The 24,917-nt window shown below is 36.2% G+C and overlaps 2 protein-coding genes across 8 annotated transcripts in view; one reads left to right on the top strand and one right to left on the bottom strand.

Annotated features, from left to right (window-relative positions):
* The window catches only part of LOC135205757 (tRNA (cytosine(38)-C(5))-methyltransferase-like), a 71,534-nt gene extending 66,262 nt beyond the window's left edge, over positions 1-5,272 (bottom strand). The window contains exon 1 of one of the 4 annotated variants that reach the window (XM_064236884.1): positions 5,051-5,272. The gene's annotated coding sequence lies outside the window, so the exon portion shown is untranslated. The remainder of the gene's footprint in view (positions 1-5,050) is intronic. The other 3 variants (XM_064236885.1, XM_064236886.1, XM_064236887.1) reach the window with 3 other exon arrangements.
* A 631-nt stretch (positions 5,273-5,903) lies between these two features.
* LOC135205755 (WW domain-containing adapter protein with coiled-coil homolog) overlaps positions 5,904-24,917 on the top strand; it is an 89,719-nt gene continuing 70,705 nt past the window's right edge. The window contains exons 1-8 of one of the 4 annotated variants that reach the window (XM_064236882.1): positions 5,904-6,083; positions 6,277-6,310; positions 11,328-11,451; positions 14,617-14,775; positions 15,000-15,106; positions 15,221-15,419; positions 16,074-16,217; positions 18,977-19,576. In XM_064236882.1, the coding sequence (XP_064092952.1) occupies positions 6,043-6,083; positions 6,277-6,310; positions 11,328-11,451; positions 14,617-14,775; positions 15,000-15,106; positions 15,221-15,419; positions 16,074-16,217; positions 18,977-19,576 (1,408 nt within the window). In that variant the 5' untranslated portion in view covers positions 5,904-6,042. Of the gene's footprint in view, positions 6,084-6,276; positions 6,311-11,327; positions 11,452-14,613; positions 14,776-14,999; positions 15,107-15,220; positions 15,420-16,073; positions 16,218-18,976; positions 19,577-24,917 lie in introns of all 4 variants that reach the window. The other 3 variants (XM_064236880.1, XM_064236881.1, XM_064236883.1) reach the window with 3 other exon arrangements.

Below are 24,917 nucleotides of genomic sequence, written 5' to 3'. Positions count from 1 at the left end.
ATCGAGAAGGTTCTCACGGACGTGCAACCTCGTGCAGCGAACTTCTTAAGGATCGTTACGTTCCGTGTCTGTGTTCCAAACAGATTCTCTCTTGTTAACGCGAACAGAGGCGAAAAAAGAGATTCTCAATACTTCTTGAAATATGAGAAAGCTGTGGAAATGGCTTAATTGATTTAAATCATTTCTTCCCTCCTTGGGATCAAGCCCCCTTCAAGATAGACGGGGAATGAAATCAGGAACGAACCGTGCCGTTACTGAGCCTGCTGTCAGAGAGGCTACTGAACCCTTCGATTAATAACTCGCTATATCGAAAAGTTAGCAAGTCCATTATTTTGCTTCTGTAAGCATGAGAGCATCAAATAATATATATAGCTCTACTGCGTTAAATTCATAATGTTGTCTCATTCCTATAATCCTGTTACATTGCGGTAAACATTACAACAAGGTTACAAGGGATCTTACGGTTAACCATCGATCCCGTAGGAGAGAGAGATGTAACCAACTGCTCATGACCGATAACTGGATGGTACTGTATTGGCTTACAATGACAGCCGTCTCGTTCGCTGCCTCGCTGCATTCTTCCTGAGTTGCCAGTTACTCCATTCAACGAAGGAATATAATAAAATTATTCTCAAGCCTAAGGAAGCTCTCAATAATACAAAGAAATTCCTGTAAGGATATAGATAATTCCGTAGCAAACCACAAAGGCAACTATGGTATGCGTAAATGACTTGTCATTCAGATAGTTCCGTATACACCAACGTTTACTACTATTCTTTCCTCCTCCGATGCCAGAGAGAGAATGGAAATCTTACTCTCATCTTCTTCTTTCTTTTCGTCAATAAACCCGAATTAGTATTAGTCGAAGAGATCGCAAATGAAAACCGAGGATCGAGAAGAACCTCTCAAGCTTTTATTCTCTTGGAGATAAGGCCGTATTCTACGCCTCTATTATCTGGAAGAGCCTCTAATCAATGAATGAGAGCTCATACGAATCTTGTTCAATTTCCAAATGATTGCCACTGTTTCTGTAAATGGTTGGTTGCATTATTTTTAGAAGGAGGATGATTTTAATATCCTCTTACTAGTAATGAACTAATTCTCTCGATAAAAAAGGTCGCTAAGGTCTTACAAACTGAGAGACCTGCCCCCTTATTGGCTTCCAATTTCGATCTATCTTCCATTTCCTGTCCATCAAGTTGGGAGAAGAATGAGTAACCGGAGGAGAGCGCCTCCTTTCGTAAGGTGAAGGGCTTTTAGCAGTAACGACTCTAAGCCTGACAAGGGCTACGGCCGCCTGTGCGACATCTTGAGTTCCCTGCCAGGAGAAGGCCGATCTTGCTCTTGTCTTTACTTCATTAAGACTATCTTGACAAGGGCGACGGCCCGCCTGTGCGACAACTCCCGCGTCCCTATCAAGAGAAGCCTCGAATGTCTTTCGCAGAATCAGGCATATCCTGACAAGGGCTACGGCCGCCTGTGCGACATCTAGAGACCCTGTCAAGTGAAAACTGATCCTGCAAAAATTCCCAAAGAGGAGCCTCTCGGTCCGCCTCTAACTCCATTTTCGATGAAGATCCTGGTTCATAGCGCCTGGAGCCTGGCTCCTGGCGCTTGGTTGGAGCCTTGGCGCCTGGTTGACACTTGGTGGCTGGTAGCGGTTCAGGCGCTTTGCGCCTAGCTTCAGGCCCTTTGCGCCTAGTTTCAGGCGCTTCAGGCGCGTTTGCGCCTAGTTTCAGGCGCTTCACGCCTAGTTTCAGGCGCTTTGTGCCTCATTTCAGGCGCTTCAGGCGCTTTGCGCCTCGTTTCAGGTGCTTTGCGCCTGTTAGAGGTTTCAGGCGCTTTTCGCGCCTTTCTTTAGAATCCTCTCGCCTTGTCGGCGTTTTGCGCCTGGCAGGGGCCTCGTCCGAGCTGTCAAAGACTTCTGATCGGACGGGTGATTTCTTCAACAGGAAGGAAGTGATACCTTTCTCCTGGGAGGATCCTTCTTCAAAACTCCCATTAACGAAGATATCTGTTGTTGTTTTTCATTTCTCTTAGGATCTTCGTAGCGGCGTCTTCTTTCTCCGTATCCGATCTAGGGGAAGGAGGATTTGATGAATAAATCTCTTTCTTCTTCTTCTCAGGTGGATAGTCCTCCGGAAAACTTTCCGGGCTAGAATCCCAAGCTGGCGATTTCCACGATCTTTTAGAAGGTCTCGATAACTTGTCAGAACTCCACCCTTTTTTTTTTTTCTCTTTTCCTTTCGATGAAGAATCGGATGACGAAAAACACTGTTTTAGGATGCCTTCCCAACGGCTATCCTTGGCAGTCTGGGGACGGCTACTACAGAACCTACCGAGGGGAGCGCCGAACCGGTGGGGATTCTCTGAAACCTTCGTGCGGCTTTCAACATCCTTCTCCTCTGGGCTTGTGAGCTTGGAAGAGGTCCTAGGCCTGAGAGCGAGACAGAGCCGATCGGAAACGCACCCTCCACTGTTTCTAGGACGCCTTTCCAATGGCGAACTTGGCAGTCTGGGACGTTCTACAGAATCTGCCGAGGGGACGCCTGACCGGTGGGGATTCTCCGAAACCTCCGTGCGGCTTTCGACATTCCTTCTCCTCTGGGCTTGTGAGTTTGGAAGAGGTCTAGACCTGGGAGCGAGACAGAGCCGATCAGACGCACCTTCCACTGCAATGGGGAACACTGTAATCACTTCTTACCTTTTAATAGCTCGCATTTTGAGCTACATCCCTTGTCTTCAAATTGCAATTATGAATTTGAAGTTTTTGTGAAGTAAGAAGGTGATGAGGATACAACATACTAGTACAATATTTTGAATTTCTTTATAACAACCGTATGCCAGAAATAAATGTAACCTTTAATGTTTTGCATGCTTTAATGTTTGCATGCTAAGAATGGCAAAATCATCGTTGCCACATTAGTGGAGGCCTCACATACGCCGTTTCATTGTTATAAACTGTTTCCATGAATTCTAGTTGTCATAGTAATGCAATAATGATAAATTGCTTTCATATTTTATGTATCTATACTTCCAATACATAGCATAATTTCACCAATTTCAACGTTTGTGTGTAGTCTTATACCCAGTTTGGAGGGTCAACACATACCAAATGGCAACAGAGAGAGAGAGAGAGAGAGAGAGAGAGAGAGAGAGAGAGAGAGAGGCTAAGGAACAAAGAAGAAAAGGGGTGGCGGTGGAGGGGGGGGGGGGGGTAGGTGGAGCTTTATACGCATGTTCGTATCCATTTTTGCATAATGGAGTTTTTCTCTCTTAGTACAAGGTCAAGTGTCGTTATTCTTTACGATTAGTGATTTTATGATACCCTTATAAATTACGGCACTGGGTTGTAATGCACAAATAGCAAAATCTCGTTCTGATACAAGTGTTCGTTACAGAAATAGGTATTGCCCAAAAACGTGCTTGCCCTGTCTCTGAAACCCATAGTAGGTATGCTGCTTAGTTGTCAATCAAGTTTTTTATAATCAAGTATTTTTTACAAGCTAGCTATTGAATAAATTTGTATTTTTCTCAATCAAAACATATGCCCCTCAATGGTTAACTTTCCTCTTTTAACGACTTTCTGGTCATTGCAAATTCGGCCCCATAATTTCTTATGGTGCGAAAACAGAGGCGCAGGGACAGAAAACGATTGCGTCACACTACGGCGATAATCCGGCAGTAAAACATCTTCATATATCGAAAAAAAAAAGTAAATAATAAAGATATATGCGCATTACGATTATACCAATTACATGAAAAGCTGATAATCTGCATGAATAAATGGTAAACTGTTCTGCAAGAAAGTTGAGTAAAGCAATTATTTACAATGGGTACGAAAGTCAAGATGTCGTGACGTCATAATACAGGACTTAAAAGAACGTTCTAATTCCAAAAAATAATTACTTAAATTTGAGTCAGAATCGAGTTACTTTTTCAATAACGAATATTTTCAAATTAATCATTGTGAATACTATGTAAAATATTGATGTTTTACCATTTATTTAAAAAATTATTGAAGTGCACTCTTCGTCGTCGTCTTCTACACAACAGTTGTTTACTCGGTGAGGAAAAGTTTTCAGATTGTTGTGATAAAAGTGCCCCAGCGTCTGTGGGTACAAGTGGTGTGCGGATTTATCACAGGAAATGGTTAGTTTATTGACACAAGCGACTCCGTAAACATCGAGATGGCGTCAATCTTCTAAATACCTCGAGTTGTAAGTAAAAATGTTGAACGTGTTTTGGTGAGATTTGCACTACGTTTGAGACCGTTTTCAGTACCCTCTGTTTAAATCTTAAAATTTGGCCTTAATTTCTTTTGGAGAAAATACTTACATCGAAAGGAGAGTAGAGGTCTTTAGCTCCGTTTCTCACCAACAACAAGTCGCGACTGATGCCCATCTCCGATGTCAGGACGCGTTATAATATACTTTTTTGGGGGTTGTTCACGTTGATCGTACATGGTCCACCCCTGTACCATGCGGTTTTTTACCCTAAAAAAACCTCGCAGTTAGCTACCTACCAGCTCTACTGTGTGAACCAATTGTTAGGGGAGCATGAAAGGTAAGATGGCAGAGAATATGAAAGGGGGTAAGGTAATAGGAACGAAAGGGGTTGCAGCCAGGGGCCGAGGGGGCACTGCAAAGACCCTTAAGTAGGTAGCTAGGTAATGCCTACAGGGCAGCATCTGTGGGGAGCTGACGGCACTACTATAAGGTATCCCCTATGGAGATTAATGCACTAGAGGAATCGTAAGCAAGGGCCTCAACTAATAAGGCAGATAATGCAACGACTGCACAGAAGTGTCAGAACTCGCGATCAAAGTAACAAATGGAAGTTAGGGGTAAAAATTTCCTCACATCAAAGGGACAACTTAACCCTTTCCCAGTAGAATATGGGGGTCGATACAATATGGCATATATCATCGAATAAATAGAGGATAACATTAAAAATAAACTGAATGTCTTCAACATACCTACATTTGGTTCAAGTATGTTTTTAAATATAAATATCAATAAAAAATAGTTGACAGCTAGGTATAATTTACCTACGGTAGGGATATGCCTATGGCGAAGTCTCCTACGTCATTACAGCAAAATAATTCAGTGTATTTTGTGGCCAGAGGACGCACGGATTAACGGACGAGCGGTGACGTGACAATGGAAGAAGATTTTTCGATTTACCACTTTAATAAAGAAAGGTATTTGCAGATTAATTATTTTGCTCCCTCGGATAAACAAAGTGTATATGCGTATAAAAATGCCACCATGATGATCCCTTAAAGGTTCGGATAATCAGTTTTACTCAAGGAATGGAAACAAGAAACCCTTAGTAGATTAATTTAAACAAAGCGATGCTCTTATGTTTTAAAACGTCATTTACTGTTTTCTTTATGTCAGAGAGAGTTATTAGTGGATATTAATGACATACAATTAAAATTATATTTTCCAATATTATTACATCTGAAATATAGAAAAATTAAATTATCGTGCCTATTAAAATATATTAATACAGCAGATAATGCTGACTAAATATTTAAGCACCTGATTCAGCCGGAAGGCCGGGAAATAGAGAGTGCAGGGCACACAATACACATTTACTCATTACCCGGTTAATTTTTATATTCTGAACAGAAATAAAGGCTTTAAGGATAACATAAATTTTAATAATAATTAAGATTAAATGCATCAAGGTTGAATTTGTTAAATCATACAGAAGTATTAGTGGAGGAACTATTCGGTGGCAGATTATCTCATTACTTTTACAGAGCTTTAACAACAAAATCTATTATTCATATTTCATTCTATATAAAATGAGAAAAAAATTTGGTAATATTGCAAACCTTGTGCAGGCAGACTTAAATCAATAGCTCTTGGAAGTAACGAGCGTCCGTTTCTGTTCCTAGATGAGAGAGGTTCCCCGTATGTAATATGGCGTCGTAATGTTAACATTTTGAAGGAGCAATTGCTTGGGTGGTTTTCTGCTGGATTTCCCGCAACCTATACAAGCCTCACAAGTTTTCCTCCTAGTATTGCATTAATGGTAATGCATGCGAGGAAACTACCACGTATTAGCGATGGGTAAGTGCTTGCACGAGACTCAAAATAAGGAATGTTTTGTTGCGGTCCCACTGTCTTTTGGAAGGGCTGCTGCCCGCCATTTGTTTGTCAGCTAATGCATTGCCACTCCTTTTCTCCCCCTTGCCATTTCTCCCCGGGCTCACGGAGCCGCCCCACCAATGGCTTCGACTAATGGCCGACTGTATCTTTGCAGGTTCAACGAAAAGCATCAGACCCACGGCTATGAGGTGAGAAAGGAACACGAACGAAGAAGGACCTGTGATGGAAGTAGCCATCCTTCTTCCTTCCTTCCTTCCCAGGGCCAACTTCCCTCTGCCCTTCCAAAACACTGTCTCTTTCGTCGGCTATTTGCCCCGGCCCTTCGCCCACGCCCCGCAATGAGTGCCAGGGCCCTTCCGAAGCCCCATTTACCGTTGTTTGCCGCGAACCGACCTCTAATGGAGATTGTATTTCAGATTGAGCATCGTCGAGTTTTCTTTTGCAGATGACAGACTTCCATAGGTCTAGAGGGACCCCGATCTCCCCTGGCGGTTTTGGGCTCCTTCCAGGGATGGGCGCTTCGTGGGCGGCTTAGCAGTGACGCCGATTGTCTGTTGCACACTTATTGAAAGCTTTGTTTCGAATTTGTGAGGGTAGCCTTGTGTGGGAGTTTGGCAACAGTGGTAGGTTAGGCCTAGGCTATGGTGGGTTGCCGCCCCGTTAGGCTGGTGTGTCTTGAGGTCCTCGGCGTAGAATTAGGCGGAGTGGGGCCCTGTGAGTTGAATTTTGCAAGTGTGACAGTTAGGGGGGGAATGCTTTAGTTTATTGATTTTGATCTGATGCAGGCTTTCTTAGTCCAATGGTCGGAAAGTGGACAACGGAAGGGATTTGCGCGGAATATTGAAAATCTTTTTAGGAGGTAAGGCCTCAATAATCCTACGTTTGAGCGTGTAATTGGGTATGGCAGCTTTTGTAACGGGAGACTCGAGGGATCTTTAAATTAACGGCGGTTAGGAGTCGATGCCCGTGTTTGCCGCGTTAATGGGTTGGTTAGTGTGGTATTTGTTTGGTTGAAATAATGATTGCATTTGTCATCTAAACAGCGTGTGGGCTTTGTTTTTGAGAGAAATATTCAGGAGAAAGGTCAGCGTTACTACCGATACGTCAGCGTCCATGTTAGTAGGTATATTGTTTCAAGGTAGTTTCTGTTAAAGAAATTTATCGGATGTTGAATATGGGATACTAGTCCTGGATGAGACCTGCTTCATTTAAAACCAGAGCGAGGATATTACAGCGAGCAAACAATGGTAAATGTTGATATATTACTTATTTCCCTCCCTCCCCCCCTCCCTTGACCTTTTTATTGCTTTCAGTTGATGGAAAAGTGGCTCTCATTAACTTGTAAATACATCTACATGTTTATTTCTGTAGAAGTTGGGTGCTTTCATTAACTGTAAGTATTCCTACATTTTTATTTCTATGGAAGTTGGTAATATCTTTATTATTAGAGCATGCAGACATTTATTGCGACAATTGTTGTGTTGTTAAGTGATTGACTGGCGAAACTGAAATAGAGTTTAGGGTTCAGGGGTACAGTTGTCAAGTGTATAATTTTTAGCATAGCTTAGTGTATTCTTGCCTTTTCTGATTTTAAGTGTATTCTGTTAATAGTGGTAACATTATGGTGAATTTGGGTTATTATTGCTTGCACAAGCAATGATAATGTTAGAATATAGCATGGAACAGATTTTCAGAAAGGTCTTACAGTTCTATCTCAGTATTATTATTTGTTGGATTAGTATGATGCAAATAGTTTGACTGTGAAGGAACCATCTTTAGCTAGGTCGTAATTCTACTTGAAAAACAACAAAGTAGCTTCTGAAAATTTATTTATTTATTTTTTTTTTAAGAATTCCCATTGATTTTCCTTGATTTCAAGGAACCATACTACTTGGTAGTCACAGCTTAGTGTCCTGCCTTTTTATTTGATGAGATTCCATCGTGTCTGTTATAATTATTGCTGTATGTACAAATAGCCTCTTTCAGTTTCTTGATTCTTTAGAAATTTGAAATGTGGTGTTTGCTGTTGACACCAATCTGTCGTAGCCTAAGTTAGTGTAGCTTCAAGTTTAATCTAATGATATGACATCTTGCCTTTTACTATGGCAGTTGCGGTTTTTCTATGCAGTTATACCTATTGAACAAAAATTTTAAGTAATATTTATTTGGACGACTGTAATTAACCCCCAGGGGCCAGTACTAAACACGGCGAAATACATTGGACGCCCCAATCCCTAGTGGATGTCGTATCTGTGGTTACGTTTCTTGCAGGGTAATTCTAAAGAATAGTTCTGCACAGACTGCAAGGAACGTAACCGCGTCTACGACATCCACTTGGGATTGGGGCGTCCAATGTATTTTGCCGTGTTTAGTACTGGCCCCTGGGGGTTAATTACAGTCATCTGAATAAATATTACTTTAAATTCTTTTCAGTAAGTAAAATAATAGGAAAACGTAATTGCCATAGTCTAGGCCACCGCGGATTGCTTCTGTAGAAATACCGGGGTATGTTGTTCATGACCTACAATGCGGTAGTGTTTGACAGTTATCAGCATTTGATAGGCAGTTCTTCATTGACAATGTACGGTTTTGTGATACGCACGTGATTTCTGAATGTATACCATTTTAATATACTTTTTGCCGTAGAGCATAATGTGTCATGGAGTTAGTCTGTCAAACATGGGAAACTAGTTTGTTTACATGGGTAATCATATTGCTTAACTGCTGAAGCGCTTGTGGATATCGTTGTGTCGTATTCTTAATCTAAAGATAAATGCTTCCTACATAATGTATGATTGAAACATCATTGTTGTAGCTCTAAACTAACTAGAGTGGGTCCAAAATGTTAACTACACGGTCAATAGTGAATGCAGCACGGATTGATAGTTACAGAATGGACATAAGTCTCTTTAGATTTGTGATTTAATATATAATTCCTTAGTGTAGTTAGGACAGGGCACAAGATACCAAGAGAAGTTAGTGGTGGTAGCCTTGGATGGAGTTTGGTGTTTAAACCCTACCTTGCTGTGTCTGATTCCTTGTAAGTCTATTGATTTGGCAGGTAATACTTCAAACTATTTTCCTTATCATGTAAAAGCAGATTTGGCGTGGTGTTTTACATGCTGTCAAATATGTAAACAAACAAGAATAGTTCAGTACAGGTATATGCTCTCTGTCGAACTTTGTATATTTTTATTGTAGTGAAAAGTGAAGTAAGAAACTGTTTAAATGACAAAAAGTTTTTGTGGCATATACTTTTGTTTTTGATGTTTTAGAAATTTCATTTGTATATAATTTATGTATGATAATGGAATAAATTTGAGATAAGTCGGCAGTAAAGGTAGCAAAGAAGAAAGGCAGGAAAATATTTTGATGGAAGTTGATATTGTTGTTGTGATAAGTTTTTGTAGTTCAGGAGCCTTCATTATTATTTTCTGTCAAGATTTTTATTGGGAAAAGTAGACAATATTTAGGGTGAGATGTGAATGAAGTGATTTCTTTGGAAAGAAAAAGGTAGGGTCTTGAGTTGCAGTCGTATCCAGATATTAACATTAGATTGACCATGTCAGAATATAATGCAGCAGTAATTCAGTAGGGCCGTACAGAATATGGTGTGTGATCTGTAACTTTGCATAGTTTTACAAATTCAATTCCTCTTGTTTTTCAAATTCAGTTCCTCTTCAAATTTTCTTTTAGTTTCATTACTAGAGTTGATATTTTTGCATTCCGTTAACACTAGATTTGACTTGTTTGTTATTAATGTTGAAGCCTAGTAGTTTAAACAGATAGCTCATGTTGAAGCGTAGGGAGGTGTTTTCATGGTAAACTTTCATAACAAAAAATATTGGATCAAATGTCTTGGTTTCATTACAGCAATAACACTGAATTGGTAATGTTTTGTCACAGTGCTCCATTTGTGAAGAAGGGACACAAACACACTAATGGTTACATTTTCAACCTATGGTATGTTGATTCTGGATCCCTTTTTATATGTTGTTTTAGGATTTCATGTAGTAGATGAAACAAGAGTCTCGATTATTGAAGGGCATCACTGGAATAATTAATTTGCCTGCTTTTTTTATGATATAACAGTGCTAAGAAAGTGTTTCTCTCTCTCTCTCACACACACACACACACACACACAAAATTTGTTGAGACTTGTAGTTTAAGATAATGAAAGGTAACTTTTATTTTAGAAATTGAAATGGGAAAATAGGTACACTATTTGGTTCACAATACACTCTAAGATTTACTTAAAAATATTTGCATGTTGTTGAGTGTTATTACGCTACAGTCTTGCACCATTACAGTGGTTTATTTGGATTCATTAACTGTCCAGTATAATATTCTATAAATGACGGTGAGGCATTGAACTGAAGACCATGGGAAAATGTTGTTCATATCGCAGTGAAGCATTGAAGATAGTGAAGATGATGACAGTGGTTCCAGTAATGTACAGTGAGAACAGTGAAAGATTATTCATGAGTGTTGAGTGGGAGGTGAGCTCTCATGCAAATATAATTTTATAGTGACTTATTCATCTCAAGTGAAAAGAAATGCACCTGCATAGGTGGTCATGATGTTGCACAAATAAAAACCCATAACGCCTTGAGATGAAGTGAATTATTAAAAGGTGATTCATTTAGTACTGAGATAGCAGTGAAGTTAATCACTAGAACAGCAAATTTACATTATTTTTGAAAGGTGATGCAGTTAGTAGTACTGAGATAGCAGTGAGGTTAATCACTAGAAATGCAAACTTACAGTGAAATTGGACTTCAAAACAAAACCCAGGGCCACATCATTAGAAATTACAACGGCAGTGTTGTATTGATGCTCTTACAGAAGGGAAGTATGTTAATTCTTGTTAGATTTTGGAGAAATGATTTCCCAGCTTTTAAGACTTGAAGACTTAGTTTTCTTTAGGTTTCTCATGGCATGTGTTTATGGAAGCCAGTGCAGTCTGTTATTACTGCGGTTGCAGGATCTAGCTGGATGAATAGTATTCCATTAAAATTGTTATGGTGTTACCCACAAACAGGACAGCTGCTGCATTCCTAAGGTCTAAATTAAGCTCCTGATTGATTGCCCTTTGTATCTGACTTATGAGGTTTCGTCATTTTTCCCCGTAAAATAATTAGATGTCTGGATGTGTCTTTCAGTTATATCACAGCATAACCTAATCTTTTCACAATTTCCTTCCAGAATTCCAAGTATAGTAGTAAGTACCGCTACAGCAACCACGAAAAGAATAGGGACTCGCCCTCCACGAATTCTCTTCGCTCCTCGTCGCCAGATTCCCGTTCACAGTCTCCCCGCTATCATAAAGGTGTGTTGAGAATAGTGTAAAATCTGGATCAGAAACTGAATGCGTCACAGCATCATGGGTGAGAGGAGGTCGGCGGATGCCTCTTCTCTCATCCCTGTAGGCGTCAATTCCTTGTTCTACAATTTTAGATGATTTTTACCAGTTTCCAGTAGCTAGAAAAATTTATTAAGTTTGCAGGTTTGCCAGCTATGAAAAATACAAATTAATGAAGAAAATTTGTTGTTTTATCTTATTAAGTTCTTTCTTCTATTCTAAACTTTTGTGATTACAGTGGTTCCCCGTATCATGGGGGATGCATTTTATGATGAAATTGATAAAAAAAAAAAAAAAAAAAAAAAAAAAAAAAAAAAAAAAGGAATTTGTGGATATTTCTCATGGAAAAATACCGCGAATGTGCGAATTTTCTGTGAATAATGCGGGGAAACGCTCCAGAGAGAAATCCGCGAATCCGTAGAACGCAAATAATAGGGGTCCACTGTATATGTATAACCAGCTTCCCCCTCCTCAATATATTATTTTGTATTGTAATGATCCATTTCAGTGCTTAGTTCAAGGGATTTTTAGAACTGCGGTTTAATAATTGTGAACTGCATAGGATTCGTAAATGAAATTCAGATTGTTTGTGAATACCTTCAGTTTGAATTTATGTACTTGATGTAAATGTGTGGTTTCACTTTTGCTGCTTAGAAAATTTTTAACACTTATTCAGTTCCCATCCTCAATTAAGTCTTGTGTTATTTTTGTGAAGGGTGGTCTTCTGAAAGCTGGTAATAGTTGAGGAAGTCGCATAGTTGTGGAATGGACTTTCGGAGCAGGCAAACTTTAGAGAACGTTTTAGATGAACAAAAACTTTCTAGGATAAAAGTAAATTTAGTTTTGATTGTCTGTCTCATGCAAAGTGCATGAAGCTTTTATTGAATAAATGCCTTTCAGTAGTCCGTCATTTGAAAAATAAAACAATGTTATGGGAAGAAGTTAGGAAAAGAGGCCATTAATGGTAGTATTCTTAAATCTTCTTACAGTCCCCCTTTTGTTTGAATTTCAGATATCATTCATGAAAAATGTTTCCCAGTTATTCCCAGGTATTAACTGTCGACCTAGAAATGGAAAGGGTCGTAATCTTTTAAAGTAGGCCCAGTTGAGATTTGTTGTTTTTCCACTTGCAATGATTCTTAAAGATTTTTCAGTGTATATGAAATGTTGGATTCCTGCCCTTGTGACCATTACAGGAAGGGAGAAAATCAATAAAGTACTCAGTACCATAATTAACTGACCAATATGAAAAAGAATTATTCTAGATTTTTAAAGTGTCTAGTATCATTATTGAAGGTCAAATAGTGTGAAATAATTAGTATGATGACAGTAACTTACAAGGTATCAAACTATTGTTAGACTATGGCATACTGATTTTTCTGTTCATCAGATATTAGCCCACATTACTCAGCCCCTGTATGCTTAATCTTTATACACACAGTTGGTGTATTAACCTCATTCAACAGCAGGTATTTAGTTTTCTTATTAAAGAGAATTTTGTCAGAAACATCTGTGGTTTATTCAGTTAGCTTTTTATCACATTTCAGTAACTGCAGTTTATTAAAATTAAATTATTATTTAAAACAAACTTTTTGGGATATGACGAGATTTTAATGTTGTAAAAATTGAGTTGAAGGTAAACAGGTTTGGTTAAAATTGAGTTGTTTTTTTTTTTTGTTGTACAGGTTTGGTTAATTAGTTTTGTTGGCATTAATTGTTTCACAGCAACCATACTTCGACCAACTTGCTTGGGTTTAATACTAGTAATAATATAATTATTGGTAATGTTTCCATTATTTTTACTGTCACAATATTTAACTTCTTTATTTTCTAATTTTATAAAAATGCTTGCTTCTGTATTAATCCTAAAATGAGAGACATGAAGAAACTTGCATTTCCATGTAACAGTAAAAATAAATATTATGGAAACATTACCAATAGATCATACAGTACTAGTAATTTAATTATTTTAAGACCAGATTCTATTTTTCTAGACTGCACACATTATCCTTTTGAAATTCTGATGGTGTCATTTATGGTTTACAAAGGTTCACCTTTGAGATTCAGAAGTCTGCAAATGATGGCAACTGTACAAATTTACAGCTAACTTCAGTTGTGGTTTGACACTTCATTTTTGTTGATTTGCTGTTTTGAATGTACTGCAGTCAAGTTTAAGTCTTCAACTTCCAGATGGTACATAACTAACATTATCCCAAAAACAAAAATTACAGTGAACAATGAAGTTGAACACATACATACACACCCACACTCCTCTCTGTCATTTTTATTTTAATCTGTGAAAGATGCAAAGTTTTTAAGCCAGAGTTATGTTTAACAAAACCAAATGTTAAATGTACTTATTCTTCAACTGTTTTACATCACAGTTGTTCTGCTCATCCTCCCAGCTTATTACAAGTGCCCATTGTCTTGAATATTTAAACATCACACAAGCCTTCTCCAACCATAATAATTTAATTGGTCTTTTTTTCAAATTTGTTGTTTTGATATGATAGAATCATACCTTACAATTTGCCTATATTTTTGGCTAATTATGTCTTCCAGGGGATCACCTGCACTTTTATAATTTTTAGGGTTCCAGATATTTAGATTCAGGTCTTCTCCCTTGTAATATTTAATCTGTATAGGTATCGTTGCTGTATTTGATATCGTTCGAGAGCACCTCCGTTTTCCCTCCTTCCCATTTCTTTCTCTCTTATCATGAGACTAAATATCCTTTTTGAAATGTAGCTTAATCATTATGGTTGACATTATTCTTTAAGGAATAATTTTATTATTATTTCTTAAATAAATTTATGGAAGTTCACTTGCAAAACAGCACACTGCAGATGGTACTAAGGCTTCAAGCATCACTTTGTCTCCTGTGTATTATGTATATTGATCTCTCTCTGCCTTATGCATTCATCCATCTCTTTGGTCTCTTCCCACCCAGCTGCCCAACTCAGGTTGAACTTAGTCCAATTCTTACATTCATTGTAGTAGTATAGTCATTACCTCTGCTATTGTAACTATTTTCATTCCTTTATTAAATAACATTACAAATATCAGTAAAATTAGACTAGGACACTACTGTTGAAATGATGCTATATTAGAATTTTTATCCATTTTCAGCAGCCAGCTACTACAAGGTCCGCGAAAAAGAACGAGAGAGGGATCGGGAAACTAGGGAACGGGAGAGGGACAGGGATAGAGAGCGAGATCGCGACAGAGACAGGGAACGCGAACGTGATAGAGACAGGGATCGTGATAGAGACTATCACTACAGGGACAGAGGTAAATAATGACTTATTATATCTGAACCAATATAGTAATGTTTCTTCCAGAGCCAATTGGTTTCCATATGTACATAAAATTGGATTTTAAGTACACAGCTTATTACTTGTATTTATATTCTTTACATAAGTTTATGAACAATTGTAATGACAATACTTTAAAGGAGAAATGAAATGGTGTCATGTTGTAGAATAAAGTGACAGGAGTGCTTATGTTTATTTCAGATGACAGCCGATCTCCAAAAGAACGTCGTCGTGAAGTTCGGGACAGGGATAGAGACAGGGAACGTGAGAGGGACAGTCGGGGAAATCATGACCGTATCAATTCCGTTGTAAGTATATTACTATTTTAAAATGCTAACGTTTTGTCATAAAGTAGAGCAAATTGAGAAATCCTGTGTGCTTTGTGCAAATTACTCATTTCTCTCTCTCTCTCTCTCCAACAGCATAAGAAAGAAGAGAAGGAACGTTTGGGACGGGTGGGGGACTGGTCAGAGCATGTAAGTTCCAGTGGCAAGAAGTATTACTATAATTGTCGGACGGAGGTTTCGCAGTGGGAGAAGCCTCCCGAATGGTTGGAGTGGGAGCGCGCACGTGCCAAGGATCCCTCCAATAGGTCACATGAAAAGAGCTCTGCGAGACAAGGTAATGCTTGTTGGGTTTTGGTTTTCCTATTTTAGGTGTAAGTTTTTCAGGAGGTTGTCTAGAATTTGTCTTTCAAAGGAGTGGTGAAAATTGAAGTTGTAGAATTTCTTCTTATATTAAGTTTCATTATATTGCAGCTTGAAAAAAAAAAAAAAAAAAAAGCAGAGGTAAAGTTACCCAGGATTATAATTAATCCCAATAATTTAAAGCTTGGTCTCAAAATCTCCATATCATTCTTGGAAAGAATGAGAAATTTTTGCAGACATTATGGTTACAGATAATTCATTATATACCTAAATAAATGGAACAAATTGTATCTTTATAAGTCTTTAAGATCATGGACAAGTGAGTGACTGTCAGTTTGAGAGAAATGTAAGTATTAAAACTACAACAATTGCATTGTGTGAATTAGCATGAAAGTTCATTTATTAGTCATGAAGTTGTGGAACAGTAGATGACTTGTGTTTTGCCAGTAAAATTTTTTAAGTTATCTGGTAATTAGAATTTTAAAAAGTTACGGTATATTAATTAATGTTAATGTAATAGAGCAAATCCTGAAGTACCAATCTGATAAGAATTAAGGTTTTTGACTTTGGTCTGGTAGAAATATAATTTATTGATACCAGGAATCACAGTTGTGATCTCTTCTTTTAGATAAACATTCCAGTCTAGGGGAGAGTTATCGGGAAGTGCGTGACATAAGGGACAATGACAGGGAAAGGAGCGACAGGGATAGAAGAGAAATCTACCGTAGCGATGACTATGATAATAGAAGAGATAACAGGAAAGTTAGTAAAGGTAAGATCTGCCCCTTTATATATACATATTACTCAAGTTCTTGCCATAAGTTTTTTTATCCGTACATATAGTTGAATGCAAGGAAAGGTAATGATTTTAACCCTATGAGTGCATCAGCGTGTTTATGGAATTTTTCCCAGGTGTGTAAAACTTCGTGAAAATACTCCAATTGGTTTCTTATGACTTGCCATGAGAAACAACCTTACCTTTTCCATATCCAATGTTAATTTATATTAAAATGTGATTAAAGCACTAAAAATGTCAAGTTAATTAAAAAAGGGTGAAATATTGCCAAAAAGAAAAAAAAATGTAAACAAGGCAGAGTACATTAAATCTTGACTGGTAGCAAAATTTTGGGGAACTAAATATAAAGAAAAGGCATATTGATTAATTTTGCAACCATATATGAACAAGTAACTAAATGCAAAAATTATTTGTGATTTTTATAGGTAATTTTTACACAAAAATATATAGATATTTGTGTAGTGATAGCAGAGAGTGGAAAAGAAAATGTAAAATAGTTATATATATATATATATATTATATATATATATATATATATATATAATATATATACATATATATATATATATATATATATATATATATATATATATCTATATATATGTATATATATAGTATATATATATATGTATATATATATATATATCTATAATATATATATATACATGTATATATAATATATATATATAATATATATATAATATATAAATATGTAATATATCCCTATATATATTATAATATATATATATTATAATATATATATATACATATATATATCTATGTATTATATATCTATAGATATATACACACACACACACACACACACACACACACACATCACACACACACACACTACACACACACACATACATACATATTCATACAGAACTTATAACATGTAAAATGAAAACTCATTCTGTCTTCATATTATTTAAACATGAATGAAATTGAAAAGTAATTTACATTTTTATATAGAAAATAAAAGTATATCTCATACATACACCCATGAAAATCATATACAATGAAAATAAATAGTTTTGAAATAAATCCATAACTACTGTTTCGCTTAGCTTATTACAGTCAGGGTTTATGCACTAGTAAAATTAGGTGGCTTGTTAGCACAATTTTCACAATGAAATGTTTGTCTCCTTTTCCACGGCCCGTTTTTCTTCAAGCAATAACTGATGCTTGTACTACAAAGAAAGCAATCAGGCTTGTGAATTTTGTCTGCAAATTGAGCAATGAAATGCCTGCCTTTGAGTCTGTTTGATAGATGATTCCCGTCTACTCTTACCAATTGGTGGCCTTTTTGGATAACCAACCTCCCAACCACCCATTTATTATGTGTTCCATAATTTCCTCTTAACTTTAATACTAAGATTTTGCATATCGTAGGGTATTTTTCCATGAAGGCCACTGTATGACATCTATCAACATTTTTTTTTTCCACACTTTGATCTCCAATAATGGACATGTTGACTTTCCCTTTCTTTTGTCAAGATGGTACTACCATTTTATTTTCATTATCTGTTCATGCAATCAGAAATTGAAAACTGTCATAGATTAAAATAAAGGCAAAAACAAAAGTCCACCACTTGCATGGATAACAAATTAAAAAACCATGTTGAAATAGTAAGTATTATACGTTCAAAGCTCTCAAAGCTGAAAACCAACCTAACCTGCATCACCTTAATATTTAATTGTGAGTGATAAAAGAAATAAGCAATCATAATCTAGATAATAGTATAAGAATAAATAAAAAAACTAAAGTAACCTAACTTGCACGACACGGCCGTGTAAGTGAAGCATAGACAAAACAATCATTCGCCTATGGAAGAAATGCAAGAAATAATGTGACATTTAATGTATTTTTGGTTTTCATTGCTCAAACAGTACCAATTTCTCAATATATTCCTAAACAGAATCGGCCAATACCCGTTGTTCATGTTCCATTCCAAACAAAATCCCTGAAGCCTAGCCTACCAACAAACAGGCATATGTGGCTAGCCTAGGCAGTCTCCATCCTCTCTCTTTTCCTATTTAAAATGTATACTACATGTGTGTAATTATATCTAACCTTACATATAAAACATATATAGATTACTCATTCATATATGAATTTGGTATCACTGTGGTTGTCACATAAAAAGCTAGACATTTAAATGGCAGGTTAAAGGGACCAACAATAACAATGAGATTGATGCAATTATGTCTTGCTTCATTTTACTGTTACATGTGCTTGTAGCAATTTATAAAACATCATTTATAGTAAACACATTTAAATATATAATGATTTAATATGCAAAACACGTGTGTGATTGAATTTAAGCAAAATACAAGTCATCTCTGGTAAGCTGAGCTATCTTTGTTTTTGTGTTTCGTGAATCATGATGCCATCAATCGGTGGTGCTAGATATTGCCTTTCAATGTTTTATAATTGTAACTAAAGAAAAAGTATATAGCAAATTAAGAGTAGACATTTTTCTGCGGTGGTAAAATTTGAGTCGACAGCTGCACTTAAGCTCTAATTATCTCTTGTCGCTCACATTTGACAGACGCAGCTAAATGGTCAACATTGGTACTATTTAGAATTCTGGTAAAATATTTATGGAATAGTTAAAGCTACTTTATGGAATAGTTAAAGCTACTTTTTAGAATCCTGAAGCTTTTGACAATGAAAGGGAATTCAATAAATAACATTTAATTGCTAATACCAGGCCTGTTTGCCGTTTCAGAAGGCGGGACCGATGACATGGAAATTTCTTCTGGTGACAGCACGCCAACATCAGAACACCACCACCATAATAGGGGATCTGGTGAAAACAGTCATGACGTAAGTGGGGCCAATGTGTCGTTAGCATCAAGTCTAGTGTCTACCTCTGGCACAACCTTAACGTCCACCCACTCCAGCACTGCGCCCACCCTCTTGCAGTCTGGAATAAGATCTAAACTTGGTGCCACCATGGTTATGCTACCTACATCCCTCCCCACTTCGTTACCTCCCTTGGGTAGCAGTTCATCATCATCTGCGGGTACCAACACTATAACCACCTCATCATTAGCCAGCAGCATCCCTGCGTTAGCTGGTTCTACACCAATGGCAGTGCCGCAACTTTTACCCCATCATCCGCGTCTCTCGACACTTTCAAATTCCATGAACTCCAAGAGTGGAATACCAGTTGTTGAAGATAATGTTAATCATTCTACAAACGATGAAGGACATATTGGAAAATTAGAGCCACTTTCAATATCTGCAAACAATAACAATATTGGAGGTGGCGGACCTCCAACGCCAACTCACTCTGAAAATCAAGATGGAGTAGACATTAGAAAAGGTATATATAGTAAAGCTTGTGTTAATTTTAAATTTAATGGCTGCTAACTTAAAGGTTAAAAGTGCTTCATTGATGATAAAGTGAATGTGGTGTCAAGTGTGATCTGTGAATGTTTATGGTGATTAGCAAGCTCTTGTTTGTGATCTTTAGCACAGTATGCAGTGACCATATGAACAGGGATAAGTATATATCTATATTTTTATTTACTGTTTACATTTAACTGCAAATTGTTCTAGTGATCAATGTTTCCTTCATTCTTCCTTTCCTGTAGATTATTAGTTGGTATCCTCCAGCATGCATTCCTTGTTATATTTGGTGTGTTATTTGTTCTTTGTAGCGTGCATGAAAATAGGGACAGGATTTATCCTGTATTGAGTATTGAGTGCAGTCTTACTAAAAGAGGTAGAGGAGGCTTTTGATGTTTCCTCTGGTTCCGAGAATGAAATTCTTTATCAGTAATTGAGGAGGGTGTTTTTTTTTCTCTCCAAGCAAGAATGTTTTGTCTTACCATGATGATGTGGTTTTGCAAAGAGTTTGCGGGGTTTGCAATTTTCTAAACAAGTGATAGGTATTTTGGTTAGTCATCACCATTACCTAAGAAGTACATTTTACCTAGAAATCCTAAGTACCAATAATTTTTAGTGCTATCGCTTTTGTTATGTTCCTATTGCTAGCCAAAATGCGTTGGTACATGGTGACAATAGAGTTTTCTTGGTTTGTTTTTAATTAGTATTTTACTGAAAAATGAAGAGGTGAAAGTTGGTTTTCATAGTAAGTCGTTGCCTCAAATTTAAGATTGGGGAATGAAGAAAAAAGAAAGCTACTGCAGACTGATAAATATTAGTCACCTCTCAATTACTGTGCGTTTAATTACAGTTTTTTCTATTTAACGTGAGCCAGAAAATATTCAAAAATGTTTAATAAACATGAAAATTTCAATTTAACGCGAATTGGCACCCGAGTGTTGTTTTCAAATTACCCGCACATCAGCGCTGCAGACGACAGCTGTCGACATAAACAAAGACATATTCATTAATAAAGGGATAAACTTTGTTTATTTATTAATAAAGCTAAAGATTTTGTTTATTTGTTAATAAAGTGAAAAAAAATAATAATTGGACACTAAACTAGAATCCACTTCATTCTGACATCGGCATAACAAATATGCATCTTTTCCACGAATCTATAAAAAATTTATACATTACTTCACTGTATCCAATAATATTGTATGTGTTCTCATGTTAGTGTGTTATGAAATAACAGTGGTCAATGTATTAGTTTGGAAATCAGCTGATGGCGAATATGAGTATATTTTGGCGTATTTAACTCGGTTCTGTGTGAATTTTCTTGCTTCTAGTTAGCATAAACGAATATCTAGATACTTTACTTAATGAGACAAGGTCGTTTTTCGTTATACAATGAATTTTTGTCTAAATATGGCTTGAATAAGTCTTGTGATTTTTTTTTTTTTTTTTTTCCGTTAACAGATTGTATTGGGAGCATGTTTATGGCGTAAAAAAAAAATGATTCTGTTTGCTATTTCCACTTTATTTCATCATAATCCGAGCTTTACGTTAATTAACTTTTATTGCGTGAAAACAAGGGTAAAATTTGTTGTTTCAAGCCCAGTAGCTTTGATTAGAATTGTTTTCTCTCATTATCTAGGGTTGCGTGTGATCCCCTAAATTTACGGGAGTTTTATCCTTGGTGCCAATGCACGACAATAGTCATTAGCAGCTTGAACAGCTTTCTTGGCTTCAGCTACAACTTGTTTTAAATTTAACAGCATATTTCCTTGCTGATGTTTGATCTATAGCAAATAAATCTATTACATAAAAAAGTAATCAGTCCTATTCTATATAATGTCATTTATAACATAACTACAGTAATTATTTACTATTGTACGATGGTTGAAATACAAGACAAGTGGATGTTGCTGTTATCCAATTCGGTTGTGCTTAGCAAAGAAGTACAGAGTTCCCCAAGTCCAGGAATGTAACCACCCTTATTCTGTTATTTCATATGGGAGAAAAGTTTAAATAATAAGTTTTTAATTAACGCAAGCTCTCCAAGAACGTAACCCTGGCATTAATTGTTAGGTGACGGTACTAGCATATTCACAATGTTCATTCTAGACCAGTTCTTAACAAGCTGGGAAAGCCTTGCTGATAATTATTTGGTTGATCTAGTACTTAATTGCTAGAGGTATTCATTGGATAGGCGGTTTGAAATGTTTCTATCAGCATCCCCTCCAACTACTGTTGGTTGCTAGTATTGTTTTCTTGCTAGGTAATTAACCCTTTAACGCCGATTGGACGTATTAAACGTCTATATAAATTGTCTGTTGTCCCGCCGATTCGATGTATGGTACATCGATATAAAAAAATATTAAATTCGCGGAAAAATACTTATAGACCTACCAGGTGAAAACTTTGAATCACGCGCCTTGGGGGATTGCTGGGGAGCTCACCGATCAAGGCATTGTTTTGTTACAATCGTTACCCAGGCGCGCGGAAGCGCGAATTTCCTTCTTCTCGCACTAAAAAACATCAGCGACACATCTCAGAAATATTTGTCACTGACATGCTTTTTTGCACCATTTAAATTAGCCATTACATGGAGTATTCTATATGAAAAATGTGCACGATTTTATGTAGAATACAACTAAAAACAACTCATGGTTGTAGCTTTTATCAGTTTTGAAATATTTTTATGTAAATAATGATAAGTGCCAAAATTTCAACCTTCGGTCAACTTTGACTCTTACCGAAATGGTCGAAAAACGCAATTGTAAGCTAAAACACTATATTCTAGTAATATTCAACCATTTACCTTCATTTTGCAACAAATTGGAAGTCTCTAGCACAATATTTTGATTGATGGTGAATTTATGAAAAAAACTTTTTTCTTAAGTCTGTGCGCTTCCGAAAAAGTAGAAATTTTTTTGTCCGATTGTCGTAATGTTTGCACCATTTTAAATTAGCCGTTTTACATAAATGTTTTATATATGAAAATGTGTGCAATTTCATGTAGAATACAACCAAAAAACAATCCATGGTTGTAGCTTTTTACAGTTTTGAAATATTTTCATATAAATAACGATAAGCGCCAAAATATCAACCTTTGATCAACTTTGACTCGACTGAAATGGTAGAAAAACGCAATTGTAAGCTAAAACTCGTACATTCTAGTAATATTCAATCATTTAACTTTATTTTGCAACAAATTGGAAGTCTCTAGCACAGTATTTCGATCTATGGTGAATTTATGGAAAAAAAAAAAAAATTCCTTACGTCCGTGCTGTAACTCTTCCGAAAAAAAATCAAATTTTTTCGTCCGATTGTCGTGATGTTTGCACCATTTTAAATTAGCCATTGCATAAAGTTTTATATATGAAAATGTGCGCAATTTCATGTAGAATACCATTAAAAACAATCCATGGTTGTAGCTTTTATCAGTTTTGAAATATTTCCATATAAATAACGTGCCAAAATGTCAACATGCAGTCAACTTTGACTTGACCAAAATGGTAAAAAAACACAATTGTAAGCTAAAACTATTACATTCTAGTAATATTCAATCATTTACCTTTATTTTGCAAGAAATTGGAAGTCTCTAGCACTATATTTCGATTTATCGTGAATTTATGAAATAACTCCTTATGTCCGCGCGATAACTTCCGAAAAAATCAGAAATTTTTTTGTCCGATTGTCGTAATGTTTGCACCATTTTAAATTAGCTGTTACACAAAGTTTTATATATGAAAATGTTAGCTGTTACACAAAGTTTTATATATGAAAATGTGCGCAATTTCATGTAGAATACAACCAAAAACAACCCATGGTTGTAGCTTTTATCAGTTTTGAAATATTTTCATATAAATAACAATAAATAGAAAAAATTCGTCCTTCGGTCAACTTTAACTCGACCGAAATGGTTGAAAACTGCAATTGTAAGCTACAACACTTACAGTCTAGTAATATTCAATCAATTACCTTCATTTTGCAACACAGGGGAAGTCTCTAGCACTATATTTTGATTTATGGTGAATTTTTTATTTTATTTTTTTTTTACGTCCGCGCATTACGAATTCATGCATCATTTTGTGATAATATTTTCTCTGTTTGTTGCCTTGATTGTTTTACAATGTGTTATATACAAAATGGATTGCAATTAGTGTACAAATACAACGAAAAAAAAAAAATTATCTTGTTAGCTTTAACCGTTTTGCTCACAGCGTGATTTGTGTACAATTATACGTATATGACTTTTTTTTTTTTCGCTGTCATATATCCCAATATTTATATATATATATATTTTCATTTCTGATGGTTGCATACCAAACTTCAGGCAATGACCTGTGATTTTTTTAAAAAAACATTTTTTTCTGCTGTGGCTTTGGCGCACTACCGCGAAGGTAAACGCGAACCGCCAGCAATACGGGAGACGATTTTTAAAGTACCGCTTCAGCGTTTAAGGGTTAAGACCTTTAACCCCAAAGTGATTTTTACAGAAATACAAGCAAGTAACATTTTGACTGGTTAGTGTTAAAGATGGGCGATTTGCTTCAATTTTAAGAAAAACTGCATGTAATAGTAATGGACATGATCACAGATCTGGATGCCTTTGTATTCACCAGATTTCATTATATATCAATATTTCTAAATTACTTCATTAACATTCAGTTTGTCCCTTAATAAACTTCCCTTCTTTTTTTATTGTTACTGATTAAGGATTGCAATTCAACACTAACTCCGTCAGTTTATTTTTCTTTAACATGAAATTTGCTTAAAAAATAGCTCCTAGTTTCATTAATTGAAGTTTAATAGAATATTATTCAGAAATTGGATAGGTTTTTAGGGCACTTATTGGGTTTGAACATATGGTTTGGTCCGAGAGAGCTGTAAAAAACTTGTATCAGAGATCTTTGATTGGCTATAAAAGATATAAAATAATGTGAATTTAACTTCATGTGGAATAATTTAGAATGAAATTGATCATTAGGTTCATATTGAGCTTTCAACTATATGTAATGGGATTCATCAACGGAATTCCTTATAACAAGAAAGGTGTGGATTACCCAGAATTGGGAGGTAGACTTCTCTCTTGAATGATTTAAGGTTATATTTAGTTTCGTTCTCAAAAGATAGGTAGCGCTTTACAGCAAAATATAACAGAAGAGCTTAATATGAGATAAGGGCAAGTAGCCATGGAAATCTGATGGTTCTCAAAGGATAATTAGCAACATATTAGTTTGTTAGTACTGTTCATCAAGACATAATAGTTTTGTTGAACAATTTTGTAATGTTAGGTATGAGTAAGATTATATTATAACTCAGGA

This window comes from Macrobrachium nipponense, chromosome 24, assembly GCF_015104395.2.
Source record: "Macrobrachium nipponense isolate FS-2020 chromosome 24, ASM1510439v2, whole genome shotgun sequence".
Lineage (NCBI taxonomy): Eukaryota > Metazoa > Arthropoda > Malacostraca > Decapoda > Palaemonidae > Macrobrachium > Macrobrachium nipponense.
The sequence above is the reverse complement of the archived record's forward strand: the minus strand, read 5'-3'. Positions and strand labels throughout refer to the sequence as shown.